Source organism: Myxocyprinus asiaticus, chromosome 42 (genome assembly GCF_019703515.2).
Source record: "Myxocyprinus asiaticus isolate MX2 ecotype Aquarium Trade chromosome 42, UBuf_Myxa_2, whole genome shotgun sequence".
NCBI classification, from domain to species: Eukaryota; Metazoa; Chordata; class Actinopteri; order Cypriniformes; family Catostomidae; genus Myxocyprinus; species Myxocyprinus asiaticus.
Window position 1 is genome coordinate 17408451 of NC_059385.1, and position 23804 is coordinate 17432254.

General features: G+C 37.9%; 2 protein-coding genes across 6 annotated transcripts; both read right to left on the reverse strand.

Annotated features, from left to right (window-relative positions):
* Positions 1-81: 81 nt before the first annotated feature.
* LOC127432495 (thrombospondin type-1 domain-containing protein 1-like) lies at positions 82-15814 on the reverse strand. Of its 5 annotated transcripts, none has more exons than XM_051683632.1 (8): positions 15121-15814; positions 14476-14540; positions 9965-10041; positions 9609-9861; positions 5404-5523; positions 2496-3452; positions 1914-2072; positions 85-1737 (listed from the first exon to the last, which is right to left on the reverse strand). In XM_051683632.1, the coding sequence occupies exons 5-8, from the start codon at positions 5459-5461 to the stop codon at positions 275-277; spliced, it is 2637 nt and encodes an 878-aa protein (XP_051539592.1). In that variant the 5' UTR covers positions 5462-5523; positions 9609-9861; positions 9965-10041; positions 14476-14540; positions 15121-15814; the 3' UTR covers positions 85-274. The 5 variants fall into 5 exon arrangements, with proteins under 5 accessions (XP_051539587.1, XP_051539592.1, XP_051539591.1 ...); XM_051683631.1 differs by having other exon boundaries at positions 5404-5528; XM_051683630.1 differs by having other exon boundaries at positions 7083-9861.
* LOC127432498 (vacuolar protein-sorting-associated protein 36-like) lies at positions 15132-23615 on the reverse strand. Its single transcript, XM_051683635.1, has 11 exons — positions 23460-23615; positions 23087-23155; positions 22861-22964; positions 22587-22701; positions 21662-21751; positions 20010-20096; positions 19483-19515; positions 19322-19399; positions 17654-17762; positions 17225-17303; positions 15132-15189 (listed from the first exon to the last, which is right to left on the reverse strand). Exons 5-9 carry the CDS (start codon positions 21725-21727, stop codon positions 17712-17714), a joined length of 315 nt encoding a protein of 104 aa, XP_051539595.1. The 5' UTR covers positions 21728-21751; positions 22587-22701; positions 22861-22964; positions 23087-23155; positions 23460-23615; the 3' UTR covers positions 15132-15189; positions 17225-17303; positions 17654-17711.
* Positions 23616-23804: the final 189 nt, after the last annotated feature.

Consider the following 23804-nt stretch of genomic DNA (forward strand, 5'->3'; position numbering starts at 1 on the left):
AACATGGCTTTTGAAATTCATAGTAAAAGTGCAATGAGTGAAACTGAGAACACCACATAAGACTGATCATTTAGATTTAATTTGAATTACTTATCCCATAAACAAGAAACAAAGATGTTCTTAAATCTGATATGCATGTCCACATGGAGCACAAAAAAACAAAAAACAAAAAAGACTCCCACAATTATAAATAACTGCTTCATTTCATTAAGACATTTATTTTGAAGGGTTTGCATCAGCAGAGTTTGGAAATCTCCCAAAAACTTGGACTCAATCAGGTGAGTCTGTGAATATTTAGAACCTCTACTCCATCTTCCTCGCCCAAGTATCCAGAAATGTCCATCATGTGCTGCTCTGACTCAGTGAGACTACAGGGGTAGCTGCTGTAGTCTGCGGAGAGAGGAAGGCTGCGACAGCGCCCCCTGTACTGTTCTGAGGTAGAGAATGTGGAACTGCGTTGCCTTTGGCAGGTAGATGAGTTAGCCTCTCGTAGCTTTCTGGCAAGTATGTTCCTCTGGATAGGAGAGGGGCCTCTTCTGCTCCAGTTCTGTTCAGCCCTTTCTGCTCTGTCCATTGCGGAAGAAGGGCTCCGAGCCAACCTTTGACGATCCACTAGGGGATCTTTAGTGGGTGTCACTGAAGCTGAATTAAGAACTGCTAAAGTATTATCTTTTGAGTTTGACTGAGATGGGGGAGTGTCCACCCATGGCCTCCTCCTATGGTCACCTGAGCTATCAGTTATTCTAGGTTCGAAGCAGGACCAGACCTCAAGTTTGGGAAGTGTCTGCTCCCAGGTTCGGTTTCTACAGCTCCCCTCAGGAAGCTGCCGAGGAGTCACTCTAGTCATGCTCCTCTCTCGGAAGAGTCGCAATGCAGGCAACTGTTGCTGGTTGTTCTCATGGAAGCTTGATGTCCTCCTGAAATTTGGATTCTTCGAGTAGGTCCCTCTATTGCGCTCTATCATCTCCACCCAATCTGCTGTGCGCTCAAGATGGGGGGCATTGGCACTGAACACAGACTTTTGGGGACCCAGCAACATGTCCACCTTGTGCCTATCTGATAAAGTGTCCAAGATTTTTGGAGGCCACGTAGGTTCGAGGAAAGGAGACTTCGTGCGAAATTGGCTGCTGTTAGCTTCTTCTGGGCTGTCAACTTCCTGAGGCACTGGAGTTAGACCTGCAGGGTTTGAAGCTGTGGCTTCCAGCAAGGTGTCATCAACTGGACTCTGGGACACATGATAGACTTGAGTGGCTTCTTTCAACCCCTTCTTCTTCATCTCCTTGAGCTGCTGTTGAGCCAAGCGATAGCCAAAAATAGGCGGAACGATCTTTTGCCCAGAAGGAGACATTCTCTCCGGGTCTTGAGGAAGGGGGAGAAGGAGAGACATGCTCTGCTGTCGAGCAAGCACACCTCTGTCAGACGGCTCTTGCTTGGCAGGCACGGTGAGCCCTTTTTGTAGGGGAGCTGCTTGCAAACTCTCGGAGAAACTGGGTCTCTGTGTGCTGTGACCACAAATAGAAGCCTCATCAGAGTTTTTCCGGCCACTGGGAGAGTGAACTGAGCTATGTCGCATGGGGCTGCAGTTCGGAGCATGGCAGAGTTTTCTCCACACAGTTATTAAGATGGTGGCCAGGATCACAGCCAGGCACAGGGAGATCCCTGCCACTACTACTAGATTCCCAGCTAGGGGAGAGCTTACAGCTGGGGGAGGGGTGACCGATAGGGGGGGGAGCTCCCCTAAATTTGGAAACAAGAATGTAGTTTTAATCATTCTGCAATTCTTATTAGTGTCTTGGATATCCACCAGTTCTTCTGAATATAGATTTTGCATTACACAAATGTTCTGAAGTACACTAAAATCTGAACTCAGACATTATAACTCTTCAGGCCCTCAGTGTAAGAAGAAATCTCACCAGTGCAGTCTTCCAGCGAACAGTGGGATTGCTCCCTAACCATGCCAGTGCACTGAATCCCACCACCAGAGGGCAGTAGACACTCACGTTCACGCTCTCTAACCCCTTCACCACATGTCACACTGCAACCACTCCATGGCTGCCATGGACCCCACATTCCTTAAGATACAGTGATGGAGAGGAGAAAAGAATTACAAATAATTATTAATATGCATACACAAACACCCTACATTAAATGAAGCATTAGTAAAACAAATCTTTTTAGGTTCCTTTATCCAATCAAGGCTTACTGTGTAAAGCCCTTAAATTTATAATATAATTTTGCTGTCTGACCAGGGGCAGGGGCCCCCCTTTTAGGATGTCTAAGCTCATATAGGACAGATGGCAACTCTAGCGTGGTGTGAAAAGACCCTATGTGTCCTTAGAATTTTGGAACCTAAATTCCCTGTAACTGCCAGACCATTAACAGTTGTATATCAACAGACAAATCCAAACTTTTCAAACAATTTCAGAATAAAATGAGCAACCTCTTGTACATACAAGACTCAAATGCAAAAACATAGCCCTAAAGGTCTGACTCACTTGAATTCCTTTGCACAATAACACAGGTGTGTGTTAAACTGGCCTGACTGTAGACGAGTGTGAAATGAAAGCAGTACTTATTCCTGCCAGGGTCAAAGATGGAGCAATTAAACTCAGTCTCATTCTCCCCTTGAGTGAGGAAGTTAAAGGCCAGATGAGAGGGAGCAGCCTTCTCCTTACTCTCCTCCTTATAAAGCAGAACTTTTCCATTTGTAACTGTACAGGGAGGAGCGATTCGATGGACTGACACGGCTCCCTCACAGCCACTTTTGTAGATGTTATCTACAAGAAGTTTGTAGGGAAAGATGCTGGACAGGTAGAGAGGACCAGAAGATTTGATGTCTTGCTGGATGTGGGGCGATTTTATAGAAATCTGGATGAATCCATGCTCTGTTAGAGGGGACGCACAAGTCAACTCCACATGCTGTGACCTAACTACTTTAACAATGTGTCTTTTCCGGCTCTGCAACTTGTCAATGGTGTTCCTCCCAATATGCATTTGTTCCAGGTAGCTGACATCAAGGTATAGAGATGAAGCTTTGCTACTAGGACAAGGATGGAAGTGATCACTAGTGTACACACCAATCCTTAAGTCATTAGAGCTCTGGTCGTTGCTGCCACGATCCACAGCCAAGTGAAAGTTGGGCCAGTGCACATGCAAAACCGGGCTATACCACCAGATGGCAGTCTGGTTAGACACGTCAACCTTGTGTATCTGCTCCAGTTTGTATCTGAAGTTACCTGCATACAGGAAGCAGGAGCAGTTGAACTCCAGTGACCCTTCTGATTGGTTAAAGGGAAGTGGCCTGGTAAGTACTGTAATGTTCCTGTCAATGTCAATCAATGATACAGTCAGTCTGTGGTCAGTGAGGTTGCTGACAGTGCTGTAATCCACAAATACACTAGCATTGCTCAAGGCAATGTGCATTGAAGGCCACAGATGGATACCAGCCATAGCTACAAGAAAGAGAGAAATTAAAACCAATTAGCAGAACCTAACACTTAGGAAGTGAATTGGGTGAATTGTTTACATCTTTGCTATAAACATGTGCCATAATGTGGTAGTAAAAAAAGCATAAGGTGTTTAAATTTAGTTGTTTATAGCTAGATTTTCAAGAAAATGTGAAATATGCTTAAATAAATGGCTCTCTCATATCCTGTGGGATAGATAGAAGTCAAATTAAGTTCCCCAAAACTACACTATTACGTTAGTCTTAAAGAGTTTTACACATGGGAGAGATTAAATTAATATAATTTCAGATGAAAGTGGTAGGTAACATGGCCAAGCCAGTAGCTATGTAAGTGTAACTTGGTAACCTAGATAACCAAATACTAGACAAGAGAACCATATTAAGAGAGCTAGCCAGGTAGTTAGCTAGCTAGTAAGCCTATTGGCAGTGTACAGACTAAAAAATTTCATTAAGGTTAAATAAAACAGTTAAGTCAACAAAAGAGCTGCAAATTCCGTGCAAATTCACATTCAAATAAACTTTATGCATGTGCAAAATTGATTTTTGTTCGCTCAAATTGAATTCATCTTTGCGAGAAAATACTTTGCTTTACAAAACTGAGTTCACGCTCGTGCAAAATACCTTTTTGTGCGCTCAAAATATCATCTTGTGCACGCAGAACATTTTTGTGTGCTCAAAATAAAATCTTGCACGCTCAAAGTATAATTTTGCGCACACAGAAAATTTTATGCTCTCAAAATATCATACTGCACGCTCAAAATAGAATTTTGTGTGCGTAGAATTGTGGCACACTTATAACTCCATAGTAGTGCCACCCTAGGCGGCTGCCTAAAACACCTATGCCAGGATCCTCTACTGTGCAGTGGTAAGGTGTTCTGAGTGATTGTTAGCACATTGCTATGTGGTTGCTAGGGTGTTCTGGGAGGTTCCTAGGGTGTTCTGGGAGGTTCCTAGGGCAATGCTAGCTAGCTGTTAGGGTGTGGGTGGTTTCCATGGTGTGACTATGTGGTTACTAAGATGTTTTTAGCATTTCTATGGGGTTGCTAAGATGTATAGAGTGGATGCAGCGTGGTTACTTACTATCCAAAGTCAAAAGAGCCTATACCCTCAAGTTTATATGATATTTTGGTCCCTAAATATGGATTAGGTCCCATCTTCAATGGACAGTAAGGTTGTTTTTTTTTCACCCTTTCTAAATAAAAATATATCACATCTTTCCTCAACAAGCTGAGGTATCATTCATGTCTTTTATACTCAAGTTTTATACATAGGGATTTTGAAAAATTTGTCATCGCCCATTGTGTTGAAGCACATGCCAACCACTGGTTTTAAACTGACATTATTTTTCAGACATGGATTACACTTTATCATTTGTCTGCAATATTGCCTTAAATATTCTCATGAACTTATTATGTTTTCATTTTGAGCTAGATGACATTTTAGATGACATGAGGATGCATTCGATAACAATACAAAACTAAAAATCATAACTTACAGTACTCAAGTTTAAGAAAGAATCTACTGCTGTACTGTGCTGTTGTCTGTAACTGTACAATAGTACAATAACTTGGGAGGCATTGTGATCTGCAAACGCTTATCTGTATGTGTCTCTTCCTGCAGAAAAAACAAATGCATCCAGGAGAAGAGAGTGCAGGAAAAGTCAGCGACCCTCCCTTCCCCCTCCCTACATTTTCCTCTCCAACTGAGTCCAATTCACCGCAGTGCACTTGAAAATGATAATCACTGACCTTCATTTAAACTCTTATTTTGCATGTGAAGCAGAAAAGTTGGATCATATAACTGAGCATTTGTCATGTTCCCTGTGGAAATAATATGAACTAAATTGCATCCTTACACTAGTTAAAAAACCCTGCATTGTACAGTTGTAAGTTCTAGTGTAAACTGGCCTTTCTTTACATGCAAGGAAGACATCTCACCAAATCCGATCAGGAAAAGCAACAAAAATGGGGTCGCTGTAGGAAAACCCTGTTTCATGCCGACATCTGCAGCCTCTTATCTTTGTTTGTCCACATCACCCAACTCCACTATTATTCAATCTGTCCTAAAATGAACATATAGAATGAATCAAATACATTCACACAGACAGCACACTTAAGGATCATTATTTCCCATTCATTCCCCATACATACTACATGCATTTATTTTTAATTGCCTGACTCTTATCATTGGACTACCAAGAAATTTTGAATGGCTTCTTGATAATCTCACACTCCTTACAACCCAATGACTTTTCTGTCATTTGGATCCATTCTGAAAAGTATTAAGCAAAATGCCATTAAACTATTAAAGAAAAAAAAAAAAAAAAATGTCAAAATGTTCATACACGTTTTGAATCAGTTCATGCAAACCAAGGAAACTGCCCTGCTGTATGTTAACTATAATATATACTGTGGGCTAATATTACAACAATGTATTAATCAAAATACATCTAAGAACTCTAAAACCATCAACCATTTGTAATAACTTTGAGTTATTATAAATGGTTATGAATTATTAATGTTGTAAATTCAGTAAAAAAAAAAAATCTGTAACACTTTACAATAAGGTTCTATTAATGAACATTAGTTAATGCATTATATATATTTTTACAGTATGTATTCATCTTTGTTAATGTTAGTTGATAAAATTTGTTAGTTCATTGTGCATTAAATGTAAGCGCAGCATAGTTCTAGCGGGAACACTAGCAGCTGTACATCATCGCACCATTAGCTAGGTAACTCCTAGCCAATCACATGTAAGACATTGCTTTATAAGTCTGCTCACAATCTATCACATTGCTGTTTCAGTGTGCTAACACGGCAACCTCCACCACTCCACCACCACCAGTTGAGTCCCGTCCTGCACGGGGGTAGGCTCCTCGCCCCTGCCTCCTATCTCCGGCAGGATATGACAATTCCGAGTACAACAACTTCGGACTGCCAGATGGGGCTTACGCCAAAGAGAGACATTACATTCCTGTTTCATATTAATCAAATAAATGTCATCTAAAACTTTACTCAAATCTGCAAGTCTTCCAGATAGAACTAATGTTCACAAATATAACTTTCGATAAAAAAATAAATATATATATATATATATATATATATATATATATATATATTAGTAGCCTATATGTTGAAATTAACATTAGATTAATAAATGCTGTAAAATTATTGTTCATTGTTAATGTTAACTAATGTTAGCAAATGGAACCTTATTGTAAAGTGTCACCTATATATATATATATATATATATATATATATATATACATATACACACACAGCATTTATTAATCTTGGTTAATGTTCATTTATAAATCGACAGTTGTTCATAATGCATTAGCTAATGTTAACATATAATTTGTAATGCTAAAAATGTACTTGTACGTTGGAATTAACATTAACCAAGATTAATAAGTGCTGTAAATGTTAGTTTATGTTAATGAATACAACCTTATTGTAAGGTGTTACCATTTCTCTTATACAAAAATATACTCATTACGTTTCTCTCAGAAATGAACAAAGCATCATGCAATAAACATCCAATTAAAAGTGCACACATTAAATAGTAAAATAAACAGCTCACTATATGTAGCTGAAAAAAGTAGTTTACTTACATAAGACATTGAGTCGCATTTTCTCTTTTATCAGTATGTCGTGGACATGCTGAAAGGCAGCATGTTACAGGGAGTGTTGTTTATGAGTTCAATGAATGAGAGCGTCATGGACCGGTGCACAAACGGCGAACAGCTCAGAGATGCGCGCGTTCACATTGAGTGACCGTGAGCGCGCATTCCCCTGCTTCCTATGCCGGCTATTACTCGAGAAATTGAATTAGGATGCGGTCTGCTCTCCAAAAAAATAAAAAATAAAAATAATAATAAAATAAAAATCTATTTCGTTTTCACGTCTAGCCGACGAATTTCAATACAAGATGACACGAGCAATTATATTATTTTCTACGACGTGGAGCCAAGCGAACATTTCCCAGTGGTCTCTATTTCTAATACTGCACTGGACGTTGCCAGACATGAATGCGAGAAGTTTAGAGGTTAAGTTTCACAAAATTTCATAAGTATCCACTCAATAAATCTGCTCACGATAGGGAGGGTTGCCTCAAAATGAGGTTGACATATCATACAAACTTTTATATTATTTAATTAAACTGTATTTAGGAAGAATTTACTCACTGTAATGTCATTTGTGATTACTGACTAACATGTTTCCTTGAAATCGATCTTGGAAAAAGAGGAAATAATTCAGTAGTAATACCAATAAGTGCCATGAAAATCCAACAATGTGATCGAAGTTAAGAGAATTTAGCAAACCATGCAGACTTGCAATCCTACTAACACAGGAAAGATAAATACAGTACATTAAAATATGAAAGAAACTCAGACAGAACATGTTTAATTATTTTTTCACAACAGTCCGGTATATTGTAAGTGCGGAAGACAGCATGCTCTTAAGAGGTGAAAAACTAAACATTTTTCAAATTGGCTAAGGACATGTAATACAGCTCTACTCAATTTTTAATTACATTTTTTAATTGTAAACATTTGTCTTGGCCTTAACATTTTTTCTGAGTTGAATAATAATAAAAAGTTTTCCCTTCTCTCCCTTCCTTCAGAATCCAGCTCATGCAATGTCTTCATGTGAATGACTTTTTAAATATAAAGTATCCAGTAGTTCAGGAAAGGTATGAAGTAGAGTTGGGGTACTCGAATTCGGACTCGGACTCATGGACTCATTTTTACTTGGACTCGAGCCTTTCGGACTTGTGATTCCGGCCAAGTCCATGGCATTTGTGATGCAATGAAAAACAAACAAACAAACAAAAAAATAAAAAAATAACGTAACACAGGGTGACCATACGTCCTCTTTTTAAGACCTGAAAAAAGCGCCCGGGCGGGATTCCAAAACTGCCTCTAAATGTCTGGGATTTGGCTTTGTCTTCATATTGATGTGCTCTCTTCAGTTAGCACTATCATACATTCTGTGTATTTGATACTGCGCATCAGTTTTCACGCGTATATGTCCTTACGTGTGATTATTCTGGTTGAGAGCAGCAGCGCGCACTCTTTCAAATTACTTTTTTAACTCTCTCGCCTGCGCGCCCGTGCTGTATGTGTGTGCGGGAAAGAGATCGGCATTCGCGCTCTGCCGCTCTCATGCAGAAATATCAATAACGTAAGTACACTTTAAAAAGTACATTCCCCAACTCTGGAAATTATTAAATATTACACGTTTTATCAGACTCGCGCTTTCTACGTAAAGTCATTTCTAACTGAAAATGTTGACTATATCGAGACAAAAACAAATTTACTACGTATCAGGGACATTTAAACTAAAATGACGGATGAAATAGACCATGACGGAAATTGTACAACTCAGTCCGTCACATATTTGTAGCGCAACCTCTGTGTGTTACACATTAAATGTATTTAATTAATTACATTACATAATTTTAGGTAAAACTAAAATTGAAAATGAAGTAGAAATAACAACTAAATTAAAATTCAAAATAATAACAACTCTGGTTGTAATGAATACAATTTTAATTCAGATTCTTGAACAGATTCATTCGGACTCGGACTCGGCCTGAGTCCGACTCGGCCCCTTTTGGACTTGGACTCGACTCGGACTCGACTAAGGTGCACTCGAACCCAACACTAGTATGAAGACAGTCTAACAGCGCTAAAATTGAAAATGAAGTAGAAATAAAAACGAAATTAAAATTCAAAATAATAATAACTCTGGTTGTAATGAATACAACTTTAATTCAGATTCTTGAACAGATTCATTCGGACTCGGACTCGGCCTGAGTCCGACTCGGCCCCTTTTGGACTTGGACTCGACTCGGACTCGACTAAGGTGCACTCGAACCCAACACTAGTATGAAGACAGTCTAACAGCGCTGAACGTGCTGGAATCACACACCCTGATTCCAATAGTACTGTTTATACATCATTATCATTTCTGCATCTATCCTATCAATAAAACATACGGTATTCATATATTTAACAGTTATTCCCTGTCTCTTTCATGAAGAAATCGCTCAACACAGTGAGCTGTCTGAACATATCTCATACAGTCTGATTTAAGCAAAACAGTGTAAGGAGTGCGGTAACATTCGCAAGTACCTTAAACAACATTCATGTAAGACTCTATTGACATAAACACAGTGGATAGTAGAAGCCTCCTGTATCCAGAGCAAGTGCTAATCAGTTGTCAGTTCTCTCCTGAGTGGAATCTGGTTCCAACAGGAAGGAGCTGAAAGTCAGCCAGGGTCGATATTTTATCATCCACATGCGTCAGAACACGTTTGGATAAAAACGCAGACCTTCTACTGAATCGTCTCGGCATAAGTGGCCCACATTTTCAGCTAACAACAACCTGTGAAAGAGTGCGTCACATTAAAACAGAGAGAAGATGCTGGAAGATAAATTATATATGAAATAAGCAAAAAGATTATGCAGACAGATTACGCAGACAGTACCTCTCTTTAGAGAGGAGAACTGAGAGTCCTAACAGTTTGGCAAACTATTCGGCTGTGAGGGCGCCCTTCTCAGACACCTGGGAGACAGAACGCAAAGAAAACGTCAATGTAATGTCAATTAACCCTTAAATGCATTCATCGGGTCTTTATTGACCCAGGACCTAATTTTAACCCTCTTTAACTCAACCATTTTTTGGTTGAGTTAAATACTCTTTAGTATTCCTCAATTATTCTCTTGTGAATAGTGTAACAATTAAAAATGCCAAAATTGCAAAAAAAATATTTTTTCGAACTACTTGATTATCAAAAGTGTAATGTTTTTTATGATTATTTAATATCAGTATGAATTTACTATCACAGGATATACATTTCTTAGTTTGTTATATAACAAAAGAGTACTAAACTCATTCCAATGAGCACTACAGTACATCATGTCGACTTCCTGTGCAACAATGGTGAATTATCGGTATCCCATCCTCAAGGTGGAGCTGTTATTTCAGTAATAGGCTTGATTTACATTTCATATTGCTATAAGACAAAGTAGTAACATGGAAGTAATAATTGACAAACTATCTATGCATTTAAATGTGCACTGAGTAATTTTTTCCCTCATTTAAAAAGTTTTACTTCTAAAGAAATGAATAGCAATTTTGAAACACATGTATAAAATCGTGACCACTCATGTGAGATGAAGTGTTCAGTCATATTAGTAACCTTACAAATGCTCTTTTATTCTACATGCAGCAGGGGCGCCTCATGGGGGCTGCCATGTTAGAATCACATGACCAGCTGAATAGTACTCACTTCATCTCAGTAACTGCCCTGTCATTGGACACTTTTGGACACAGGATTAAATGAACCCTTGCTAACTGTGCATAGTGAATTTGTACAATGACATTGGTAACTGAGAACTAATGTGTTTGAAGTTTTTCCCCATAATTAAACTGTTCAGCATTTTTACACATTTATGTTTGGCTTTATATTTTTACAAAGGCTGTGCTTAAATTACTTAAATTACTAAATTAATTACACAGGATATCTGGAGCAGATGTATACAAAGTTTAATTTCACCTCAGGCTGTGCGTGCTTCTTCCCTTTCTCACTCGCAGCGAGCGCAGGAAAATGTCCACTCACAAGACCAGCAAAGCAACTATGGAAATCACTTTGGTGGTGGTGCGGGAAGCGGATTTTCGAAACGTTGTCTTGCAAGTCGCTATGGATGCTTCCACGTTTAAGTCTTCTTTAAATCTGTGCATGCTTGCAATTTATTTTCCACCTGAGTGGGCTATTTCAAGTGCAGGATAATCGCCTCAGGTGAGTCAGCTCCCATCTTTCACTGGACCATGTTCAAAAGTTAATAGAGCGCAACAGTGCCCACCCACTTTTTCAGCCATCTGGGTTCCAGAAGTATTTTTCCCATTAATTTTTTCCATAGACTTTAAAAAAAAAAAATAAAATCCTCCATTAAAGTGTTGTAAGCCATGAACCAAAGCAACCAGCTCCGAGGTGAATCGGAACATTACAGATTTTATTTTAAGGCAAAAAAAGTATTTGTAAATCCGACAAAAAGACAAAAGGTACAAGTCTGTGTACTTAACGTCTTTCATGAGGGCAAGGACTACAATCCCATGAAGCACTGCGAATGAATTAGTCGAATATAAAACTATGGAAATATATAAAACTATTGGTTTTATGTTATTGATTATAAGTATAGAATCAATCTAGTTTACGTTTATTGCGAAACATTGAGATAAACACAAATGTATTAGTAGTCCAGGGAGATTGACTCATCCAGAGTGCGTCAAAGGAGTGGGCGGTCAATTCCGGTGTTATTTCGTGGGCTTTGCTGACCACGGTTCTCTGATTGGTGAAGCTTTCTCTGCTGGACCATGGGTAATGTAGTTGTTCATCAGGAATTCCACTATTAAAGATGATTTTTAAACAATGAAGTTGAAATAACGCAGCTGGATGGCTTAAACGGAAGCATATACCATCGATAAACAACCTCGGAGACAGGTCTGTCTGTTAAGGTTTATAAGTTAGCTTTGAAAATCAATTTGTCTATCGAAGAAATTAATGGGATTTTTACTTCCGGAACCAGACTGTTCCGCTCCATTTTGTTAATGAAAAATGAATTATTTTGAGTAAGCAGCCAATAAAATGACTGTTAAGGCTAGGAATGCCATTTTTATCTTATCCTGCTGATCAACAAGGCTATTTTCAACGAGGTGCCAACTGCTTAACTGGTTAAACTATCATTTACTCTGTGTGTACATCATGTTTAGAACAATACATTACGTTTATTTTACATTTCTCACAGGCCTATTTTTTTCCTATCCTATAGCTATTTTTCTTTTTTACATCATAACTATAATTGGTTAATGCTTTTAACCGAACATCTGTCATATTACTGTAGAACATAGGCTAATGCATGTTGTGAAATATGCTCAGCTAATTTTTCCTCTCTCATTGATTTGGCTTACCTGTTAATTATTTTCAACAATTCCCTGACTGTTTTATTATGTTAAGTAACTTTTACTTGGTGAATTCCGTATAGAACAGACTATTAGTTTTGCTACTGGTCCTGCACTGTTCATTCAATTGTGTTCAATAAATATGCCTGTATACGCTAACGTTGATTCAATAAATATGTGTCATGTTCTATATTTAATATAGCCTACAATTATGATAATGCAAGGCAAGCACGTCACAGATAAATTCCCCTTTTCAGCTGAATTTAGCATCAGATTTGGCTATTGGAAGTGTTTAAAATGGGTCACATAAACACACAATGTTTTTGTTTTTTGTTTTTTTACTGTTTTGAGGGTTTCTTTCATTTTAGACTAGTCGACTCCAAAATTGTGACTTAAACGTCAGTGAAAATAGTCCTTCCGGACATTCCTAGTTTGAATGATGCAGCATCCAGGCCACTAGGTGTCAGTGTAAGCCATACTTCGACATACTTCAATACATTTCTGAGAGCACCTTTAAGGGTTAAATCCGTTAAATACACATCATAACTGCTGGTCTGTGCTTTTGGATTATTGCAAAAGCTAAAAACTTTTTTCATATAGGTATATACACTGTATGTTACAAAGATTTTATTGTGGCGATTCTCACAAAATGTCACATATCACTCCAAAAACCAAAGGAAAGCATATTTTCCATAAAGAAAATTAAGTCTATTTTTTAAACCATTAATATTTTTTATTTTATTATTTACATGATAATTTTCATGTTCTTTTTTGTAATTCCCTTTATGCTCAATGCAGATTCTCATAAGCTTTTTTAACTGCATTACAGTAAAAGGGTCTGTATTACATAAAATAACTGCTGTTATACAATGTTTTTATTTTATTGTATTTAAATTAGCATGAATACTGCAATGATGAATATCTAATCAATTCTAAATACATTTTTCAGATTACACAGCTGTGACCGACAACATTCTGCAAATGAGAATCTTGGGGGTAAAATGTGTAAAAATAATGCAACAATGCAACAAATCTTCATTGTCCTACAAACAGGCTTCATTTTCTTTAAGCAAAATATAATTTCATATTACTTTTCTTTGATTTTGGGGTTGAAATATGACCCGGACATGTTCTTGACAGGTTTCAGGAGATTCAACCATACTTAATCAAATAGCTGAAGCAATGTGGGTGGGGCGATAATTGGCACCGCTTATGATTTTGGACATTCCTCTCTTAAACCACATCTGCCTTGGATTCTTCAGGGATGGAAATTTCTAATCTGACACGCCTCTCACTCCAGCTCTTTGACCTAAAACACCACCACCCCATCACATCTGCTAGCTGTGTCTTGTCAAAAACACTTTAAAGGTGGTTTGTTTCATACAATGGAGACTTGAATGCCAGTGTTTCCATGAGACTGAAAGGGGAACCTTCTCTCACTCTCCTGACCACAAATGTATGAGGAAGAAATTGTCTGTACAAGTTGGTGGTCATAGATCCAATCTAATGTCCACTCTACAAACCCATAATTAAACATGGCAGCCTGACAGAGAGAGAAATAGTTTTGTTCTTGGGTACTAAAGGTTCCCATCAAGATGTAGACAACTGCTGATAAATTCCATTAAAATCTAATACATTTACATTTATGCATGTTTGCACTCTTTTAGATATACAAAGCAACAGTGCACTGAAGGTATACATTTTATCAGTTCATGTGTTACCTGGGACTTGAATCAATGACTTTGGTGTTGCTACTATTTGAGCTAAATGAACACTATAGTATGCAACATGCAAAAAGAAGTGCTGCTAATTGCAGCTGGCGATCCAAATGGTTTTTTTTGTTTTTGTTTTTTTAAAGGTGGAAAATGAAGACAAGAGACAGAGGGCGGACATGGGTCCTGAAAACAGGAAGTCTGGCAGGAAGTGGCTGACCGGGCCCACAATGACCTGCCTCTGCTAACAAAGCCTGGCTTGCACACACTCAAATGCATGCTGGCTCTCTTTTAATCACACAAACACACACATTCACACCCTTACCGTAGAGGGAGCTTAAGTGACTCAAACATCTTGCAGGCATTGACTAAGTCTTCTGGAGAGAGAAGCTGAGAAAATCAAGAATGATAGATAATACGTATTTAAGGCTGAAAGACTCATCCATGATTTTAAATAATCATAAGACATATCTTTTAACATGCATTCCTATGCCTCATGAATTACTCAAGTATGGTATATTACTATCACTCAAATTAACTAATAAAAATGCATTCCTAACACCTCAAAGCCCCTTAACTCAGCAGTGTGAAGCTGACGAAGCATTTCCTGTCTTTCCAACAACAAATTTAAGACTTCTGCAAACAACATTTAAGGTTTTTTTTTTTTCATGTTATTTCAGATATTAAAGATTTTTTACAGCCTTGTTAATACTTTCTATACTTTCTCTAGATGACTGTCACTCTTGATGATGCTGGACAGGAGATCAGGATCAGCTTTGATTAACTCTGAGACACTAATGCTGTGGTCTACAGAAAGCCAAACTTGTGCAAAAGCATTTCACATGGGTAAAAAGATGTTCTGATGTAGCAGGGCTACTTTGTTTCTTTAAGAAGCCCTGATTGTTACAGGAGTGTAAGGTCTCCAGAGGCTCTTTTATTGCACCTGTATAGATGTGCAAGTGCCTCTTACCTCTTACATTCCTCGTGCTCTGTTCACCAGACAGTACACTTCAGTGAGGGCCATCATTCCTCCATGCTCCTGGAATAAAAAAAAAAAAGAGGAATCAAAGAACAGAGAGCAGTAGAGAGAAAGAGTAAGACAGGAACAGAGAGGATTATATCAAATGGTATGACACAGAGACATTTAAACCAAATTAATCACAGTTGTCCTAGAGTTAAAGTCAACATGTAACTGCATTCACAACCCATTTTACTTCTGTAATGTAATTTATTTCACAGTAAAACAGTATATGCAATGAGATAAAAATAGGGCCGGACTTGACTTTATCCATCAGGAATTAATTGTCAAAGTGGTCTTTATACAACATGTGCTTGAAAAATAAGCGGGTTTGGTGACATCAGCCAAAAAGGAAAGTAGTTTCAGAAGCGAAGCAAGTTTTTACACTTTTATGCATTTTTTTATATACAGTATATTATTTAGTATATACTGTATATAATATACACTGTTGAATCATTCATAATATAATCAGCAATGTGTATTAAAAAGAATTCTAGCTCCTAGCAACTGAAACTAGTGTAGAATGTCATACGTGAAATTAATGCTACAGATAGGGCTGTCGTTTTAACGTGTTGATTTAGTGTGATGCATTATATAAAAAATATAGCATTAAAAAAAATTAACGTAGTTAACCATGCCCCTGATCAGTACCTACGTTTCATAATAAGGAACGTTCCTACAATCAAATCAATTCTAGCTTGATGTTCCACCTTGATGCTTTTACAAATTTGTGGCAGTAGGGGGCAGTCGGCGCAACTCCAGCTGTACAGTCAACAAACGAGCAGGCAGCACAGCCTTCCAAAGATGCGCTTTTGAGCTCAAAGACAGCTGGACTGAGCACAACAGAAAGCAGGGTTCTCAAGACATGTTTAGTTTTAAACTACATTTAACTTAGAACAGCATGCTAAAAACACAGCTTGTGTGACAAGAGACGCTAAAAACTAGTGAGATGCTATAAACTAGTGAGATGCCATCTGTCTGAAACATGAAAGCAGAAGGAGGTAGGGCAATAATTGGATTATGTTCAAAGATGTGGAAAACAAAATTTTTTTTGAATTTCTGTTGAATATTTTGTATTGTCTAGCTTTACTTTTCTGCTGCCATAACATATGTATATGATGTAAAGTATTTGAACTATCTGAATCAGTAATTTCTAGCTATTGGTATCTTTAACGGCATGTCCATTTGCACCCCGGTGTAAGTAGCATCTGCCACACAGTACAGCTATTTGCACCCCAATAGTCTGGTGAAACCACAGGAATATATGACAAACTAAACAATAGGAGTCACTGCAGTGGTGTGGGGTGTAAAGATGGTGTATGAATGTGTAGTGTTGTCCTAGCGACCGCAGTTCAAATCTGCGTTTTGTCCCACTCTTTTTCCCCTTCCGATTTCCTGATTCCACTCTTTATACTTCCATTAATAACCATTATAATAATAGATAAAAATGAATATAAATGGTGATTTCATCGCAGTGATTTGGTCATGGTGAATGCCGAGGAGTGCAGAGAAGGGTTTGATCCGGAGGCAGGGTCTGTTGATCGCACTCGTTCCCACGGCTCTGCATCACTTTTGTGTAGATTGCATCACCGTATTACTAATATTGTAGTAACCATGTTTTTAGACAGAAACCATAGTTTTAATGCAATTAACCATGGTGTTAGTACAGGAATATGATGGTAATATAGTAACCATGGTTAATTTTGTGGTTACTGTAAATTTACAAAAAATACCATGGTGAAACCATGGTTCCTGTAGTAAAACCAAGGTTATTTTTTGTAAGGTAAGTTTAAGGTTAGGTTTAGGGGGTAGAGGTTAATGTAGTGTGTCTGTGGACCTCTAAATAAACACAATAACCACACTGTAGTGATGCCCATACTGTATGTTAGTATTTAAATATTGGTGCAAATAGTGGGGTGTAAATAGCATATACCATTATTTGCACCAGGGTGCAAATAGCATCAGCCTATATTTTAATGAATAAAATAAATATGCAAGGCTGCTAAATAAGCATGTTTTACCTGTCCATCATAAAAGCCCACAGACAGGACATTACCTCTAGTGGAGCCTGCAGCATGTCTCATGTCTGGGTTGGCTATGCCCATACTCAGCAGATAAGACTTGAAACGGATTGTCTGTCAGTACACACAAACACACACAAATGAGAAATTCAATTGCTGCTCTACACTAATTAAATCCACTGAACACATTTGTAAAAAATAAAGGCTGTTATAGCCAACTAGAAAAGCTAGCAAATCCAGTTTTAGCTTGTGAACTTAAGCCACATTTTTATAGAGAGATGTGCTTCACAAAACAAACCTGCTTATTTAGTTTAATGCAAACTGCTAAAAAAATATATGTATTTACTCAAAACAATTTTCACAATGTGATCTGATTGACTTTTATAATTATATGAGTAATACAAGTAGTGGTAGAGCAAAAACTGGTATGTATCCATGTAATTCTGTACAAAGAAAACATGCACCATGCATGCTCTGATTGGTGGATCTGGATCCTGGTTGCTTTTCATCTCAATGATATGCTCAGTTTGGGTCTGAGCAACCGACCTCAATTCCAGGCCCATGATGACACACCTGTGCAAAGAGTGTGTTGCAAGTGACTTGGATTGCTGATCTTTATGTGGATTACACTGGCAATATTTTCCAAGCTTTGGATTTAAAGACACCCCACTGAGCCAGAGAACACAATGCATTGTAGGATTGATATCTACCATCTTTGAAACGTATAAGTTTACAAACTAAAACAAAATGCATAAAACTTAAACAATACAATGGATAGCAGTTATCTAAATGCAATCTAAGATCTACATAATAAAGCCAATTGACTTAAGCAGGATCAAAGCAATAATAAACTTTAAGGGAGATCGTAGGAAACAGCTTTCAGAACAGCACCCTTCAATTTGTGTATGTGAATAGATAACATGAAATAATTTATGGAATCACAGGAAGTTTTCCTGTGGTGTGACATGCTATACTCCATTTAAAATGTATATAATTATTATGCATGCAGCTTTTATGATGCAATATTAATAGCAAGACTAAGTGGAATATTCAGTATGCACTTTTAACATTTCCTGTCACATGGCAGGACATTTAAAATGAAGGCGATTAAAAATAGCGATGAACAAAAGAAATGGTGACCATTTACATTCATATAAATTTTCACCTAAAATCTTGTTGCTGATTAAAAAAACTTTAATGGGCATGTGGATCAAATACCCAAATATAAAATGAAGTGTGATTAATGATTGGCTAATGTCAAACTTTCCAGCCAACCAAACTACTTTTTTTTTTGTTGCTTTTTCTGCCCCAGTAAAACACTGGTACCTACAGTATACAAGGTGCTTCAGTAAATCTGACCCTGTAGGCTCCAAGAAAGCAAAAGTTCTTCAGTGTCTGACATGCTTAATGCCTAAAGGCCTCGATATACTTCCTACGAAATCAGAAAACGAATGGGTGTGACGTCATTTAGAACAAAATCTGGTCAAACAGAAGGTGTTTTTGCATTAATTTTCGGTGGTTCGTAACAGCTCGCTGGAGCAAACTTTTAGGAAAACTTCTGACCGGCTGCTAAACACCTTCTTACTGCCATTGGTCCACGTCATCGATAGATGTGACCTGGAGTTCCACCTACACTGAGGCCAACAGCTCATTCTGTTTATGTTGTTCAGTCAGTCAAAACCACTCAACAGGAACACACCGGCGTGAAGTGTTATTAGTGAACTGGTGCAAATTTACCTACATCTGTACGATCGTTCGCTTAGAGACATTTTCCAAGACCATGTCATGTGATTTTTTTTTGTTTTGTTTAATTAGTCTACTAAAGGAATCAAATCTTCTCAAGTGCCCATTCACGCATGTGCCATCTGCAGCAAAAGCCAATCACACATCTGTCTAAAGTAAGATATGCCTCTATCTTCATTATTCTGTCTTTATTCTGCACATTAACACTTGTATACACTCATATTTGCAGTAGTATCAGTGTCATCATAAATCACAAAAACAGAATTTAACCGCCGCGTCATGAAATCGTAATGTAAACAAGACAAATTAAACATTAGAACTTCTTTTTACTCATGACCGAAGAAAGATTAAGAACTTCTCTGGAAGTATATCGTGGACTTAACGCTCACCTCATCTTCTGTGATGTCACCCTGTATGTCTTTGATTTTATTGGCAATGGATTTGGAGAGCTCCAACATCTCTTTAGCCTGCAGTGAAAGACAGCGAGTCACAGAAAGAACTGAACATGGCATGATAACAGACTGACCCACCAATCTACTGAGTGACTGACCTTTTCCATCAGTTTGCTGAGATCCTCAAAAGCCTGCAAAAAAGATGTGATAAACAAATACAGGAAAGTAAGAAAGCAGGATCATCCTAACTCTTCATCAAATCAGCACGCAACACTTTAAGCACTTTCTATTACCTTTTTATCAAGGGCTGAAATCACCTGTAAATCACTCGGTGTACCCACACCTAATAGGATATCCCACTGTACTCTGGATGCCCCGCTGTGCACTCTCTATTAATCTCCCATTATAGCTCTGCCAGGAAGCCTAATCAGAGCCATGAGGTCATTTAGCATTAAAAAGCAAGGCACCACTTTCTTTCAACATCAAGGGACAATCTGAAGGGGGCCATGGTACCCATAGTGCGATTGTGACCTCTGTGTTCCTGCACCCTTTCAACATTTATCTCAAGCATGCAGTCATATGGCTACAATCCCAGTGCTCTGTAGGTTAGATATGACTACCTGTCCATCTGCATCTCTTTATTTCTGTATTCCAGCCCATTTGAATCTGTGTTAAACTTTCTTACCTCTGAAATGTTTTTATACATCTCTTTCCTTTTCTCCTCCAACTTCCGTTCAATCCCCACAATCCCTACTGCACGTGTCCTTCCTGCCTACAGAAACACAGAAAGCAGGAGAGAGGAGAAAATGAGCATCTGTTAAACACACACACATAAACACGCACATACAAACAATCATTCAATCATACATGCAAACAAATAACAAAGGCAGAGGAAGGAAAGGGTTCATCCATGAGTAACTTTTTCAGGGACAGGCTTTGAAAATCTACCATACTTTACATGCTACAAAACTTCGAACAAGTGTCATGCAATGGTTACAAGTAATCAATCATATATAAAAAAAAGCCAAAATAAGACTAAATCTGGTAAAACTTTAAACAGTGTTTATGCACAAATGGCATTCAAATGGCAAATTACTTAATCACAGTGCCACCATGAGGGTATAATAAATACTACACCTTTTTCTATATATTTTGAAGTGTTTTTAGATGTTTGGGGTAAGCAAATGACTGGTGCCACTAGTATGGGAATTTACCAATACAACTTTGCAACTGAGAAGAGTCTAAACAGCTGTTTTTGGTGATATGCTTGTACAACGTAGTAATTGATATAGGCTACGCAGGCAGGTGAAAATCATTCAAAATATATTTCTCAATGAAGTGTTTAACTAGCTTAAAGAAAGTTCATTTAAATTTATTGAATATTTAAATTAATAGCATATTTAACAACATATCACAAATCTATATTAATATTTTTTTTTTACTTTTGCATTATCCAACTTTTTAAATGATTTTATTTCAAATTTGATAGGTATAACTAAATCTTTAAAAAAATGCTTTATTGGGGGGCCTGGGTAGCTCAGCGAGTATTGACGCTGACTACCACCCCTGGAGTCCCGAGTTCGAATCCAGGGCACACTGAGTGACTCCAGCCAGGTCTCCTAAGCAACCAAATTGGCCCGGTTGCTATGGAGGGTAGAGTCACATGGGGTAACCTCCTCGTGGTCACTATAATGTGTGGTTCTCGCTCTCGGTGGGGCGCGTGGTGAGTTGTACGTGGATGCCGCGGAAAACAGCGTGAAGCCTCCACACATGCTATGTCTCTGCTGTAACGCGCTCAACAAGCCACGTGATAAGATGTGCAGGTTGACGGTCTCAGACGTGCAGGCAACTGAGATTCGTCCTCCGCCACCCAGATTGTGTCACTACGCCACAATGAGGACTTAGAGTGCATTGGGAATTGGGCATTCCAAATTGGGGAGAAAAAGGTTTTATTTTTATAGTTTCCATCAACTGCTTTGTCAACCTAAGCAACACATAAAATAAAATATAGTATCACATACACTTAAAAAAAATATTTTAGCCTTTTTTAAATTTATGCATTTTTATTTCATAACAAAATTCCATCCGATTTAATTGTGCAATGTTTAAACAAATAAAATTAATAAAACTTAAAATATTTAGTTTAGTATTTTTGTTTAGTTGTTTAGTTTTCAATTTGAAAGAATTTTGTTATGAAACTGAAATGTACAAATCTTAAAATTATGTTTTTGAGTGTATACATGCTCAATAAGACCCAATTTCTCCAGATTTGATGTTTAGAAGAACACAGAAATCTTTGTTGTTTATGTGTCATTCAGGGTCTTAGTGTAAGCTGACCTTGAGTCCAGTTCCTGTGGGGATCGGCAGTGACACAGGTGTGTTCTCCCATCGTTTCTGAGTCATCTCCTCCGTTAGACGTCTGTAAAACTACACAAACAAATTACTACAGATAGAACAACTTAACTTACATCTCAGTTGAACTGTGCCTTTCTAAATGTCATGACTGCTTAAAGCAGGGGTGTCAAACTCAGTTCCTGGAGGGCCGCAGCCCTGCAGAGTTTAGTTCCAGCCCTGCTCCAAAATGCCTCCTTGTAATCTTCAAGCACTCCTGAAGAACTTGATTAGCTGCTTCAGGTGTGTTTAATTAGGGTTGGAGCTAAACTCTGCTGGACTGTGGCCCTCCAGGAACCGAGTTTGACACCCCTGGCTTAAAGGGATAGTTCACCCAAAAATGAAAATTCTCTCATCATTTATTCACCCTCATGCCATCCCAGATGTGGATGACTTTCTTTCGAAGAATGTAAATCACCAAAAGCAAAAGAAGAATATCTGGACATTTATAGTAAAAAAGGGCTTAAATATTGATCTGTTTCTCACCCACACCTATCATATAACTTCTGAAGTCATGGATTTAACCACTAGAGTCTTATGGATTACTTTTATGCTGCCTTTATGTGCTTTTTGGAGCTTCAAAGTTCTGGCCACCATTCACTTGCATTCTGAGGATCTACAGAGATATTTTTCTCAAAATCTTTGTGTTCAGCAGTAGAAATAAAGTAATACACATCTGGGATGGCATGAGGGTGAGTAAATAATAAGAAATTTTCTTTTTTGGGTGAACTATAACTTTAATGCTGGTGCTACAATCCTGTATTAAGTCAGATTTAGCAAAGCAATAAGCTCCAGACATGTGTAAGCCAAACTAATCTATGCATCATCTCAGTTCAAATATTACTGCTACATCACTCTTTCAGTTACTGACCTCAATCTGCCCATGCTCCTTAAAGGACAGCTTTATATAGGAGTACTTGCTTTGCTGGTAAGGGCCTGGTTCCTTATTTTCTGAGGCAGGGTGCAGGTGAATGACAATCTTGGCACTGTGGGATTTGAAAGGCAATCTGGTGTCACTACTTATTAGTACTACCCTGACAATGGTAGTAGCAGTGTTGTATTACACCAGTATTACTATAGCATGTACCAATATGTCACCTAAACAGGTGTTTTAATTCTACTCCGATGACAAAGTTATACATCACCTCTTTCCGATGCCAGCTGCTTGCTCCTCAAAGAATACGATCTGTGACAAGGGTATGCATATACAACATTCCTACACTGACATGAGATGTCAGACATGTGAGCACTGGACATCGACATAAAAACAAAAGAGATTATTACAGAGTGAGAGGACAGTTTGATACACGTTATAAAACTGCAAATGGCAAAATGTGAGAGCAGTAAAAGATACACTAGAAATGACATTACATGGTTCTTTTGGTCTCTCCAGAGTAAGCGAAGAGTACTAAGAACAATGAATCCCACATCAAGTTTAGCCTGTCATTGAGGAAATAACAGATACACTCACAAATACACTCTCCACATTCGTGTAACACATGTGTTTATATAGCTTTAAGTATATTAAACCGTCAGTAGTTACGTGCTGTGTAACTTCTAGTTATAGTTGAATCTGAATAAATGAGCAACAACATAAAAACTACATGATCTAAAATACATTTGTGTTTTTCTGTAAAGTTTTGGTTTTGCATCATTGACAGTCAGTGTCTTCCACATGATTCTGTAAATCATAACATTTTGTTGTGTTAGCAGAGTCTACATCAGCTATAAACGAATAAAATACTTTGTCTTCTCCGTCGTAAAGTCTCACTCCACTTTGCTGGATTATTAACGTTTCGTTCATCTCAAGGAGTCCATTTGTCCAAACAAATCTGTCCATTTTTATCAAAACAATAAAATATTAGAAGTGAACTAGATCATACTAAACATGAACTTACTGTTTACTTCCGCTTAGTTGTCCGAGCATGCGCCTGCCTACAAATAGCCCCTCAACTTTTTTAAAAACGTAATCTAACTCAAAATATTTTTAAATAAATGTATTAAATTATTATTTCCTTTTAAGTTTTTATTATTATTATTATTATTATTATTACTTTTACAATTTTATACATATCTATTGTTTTCATAG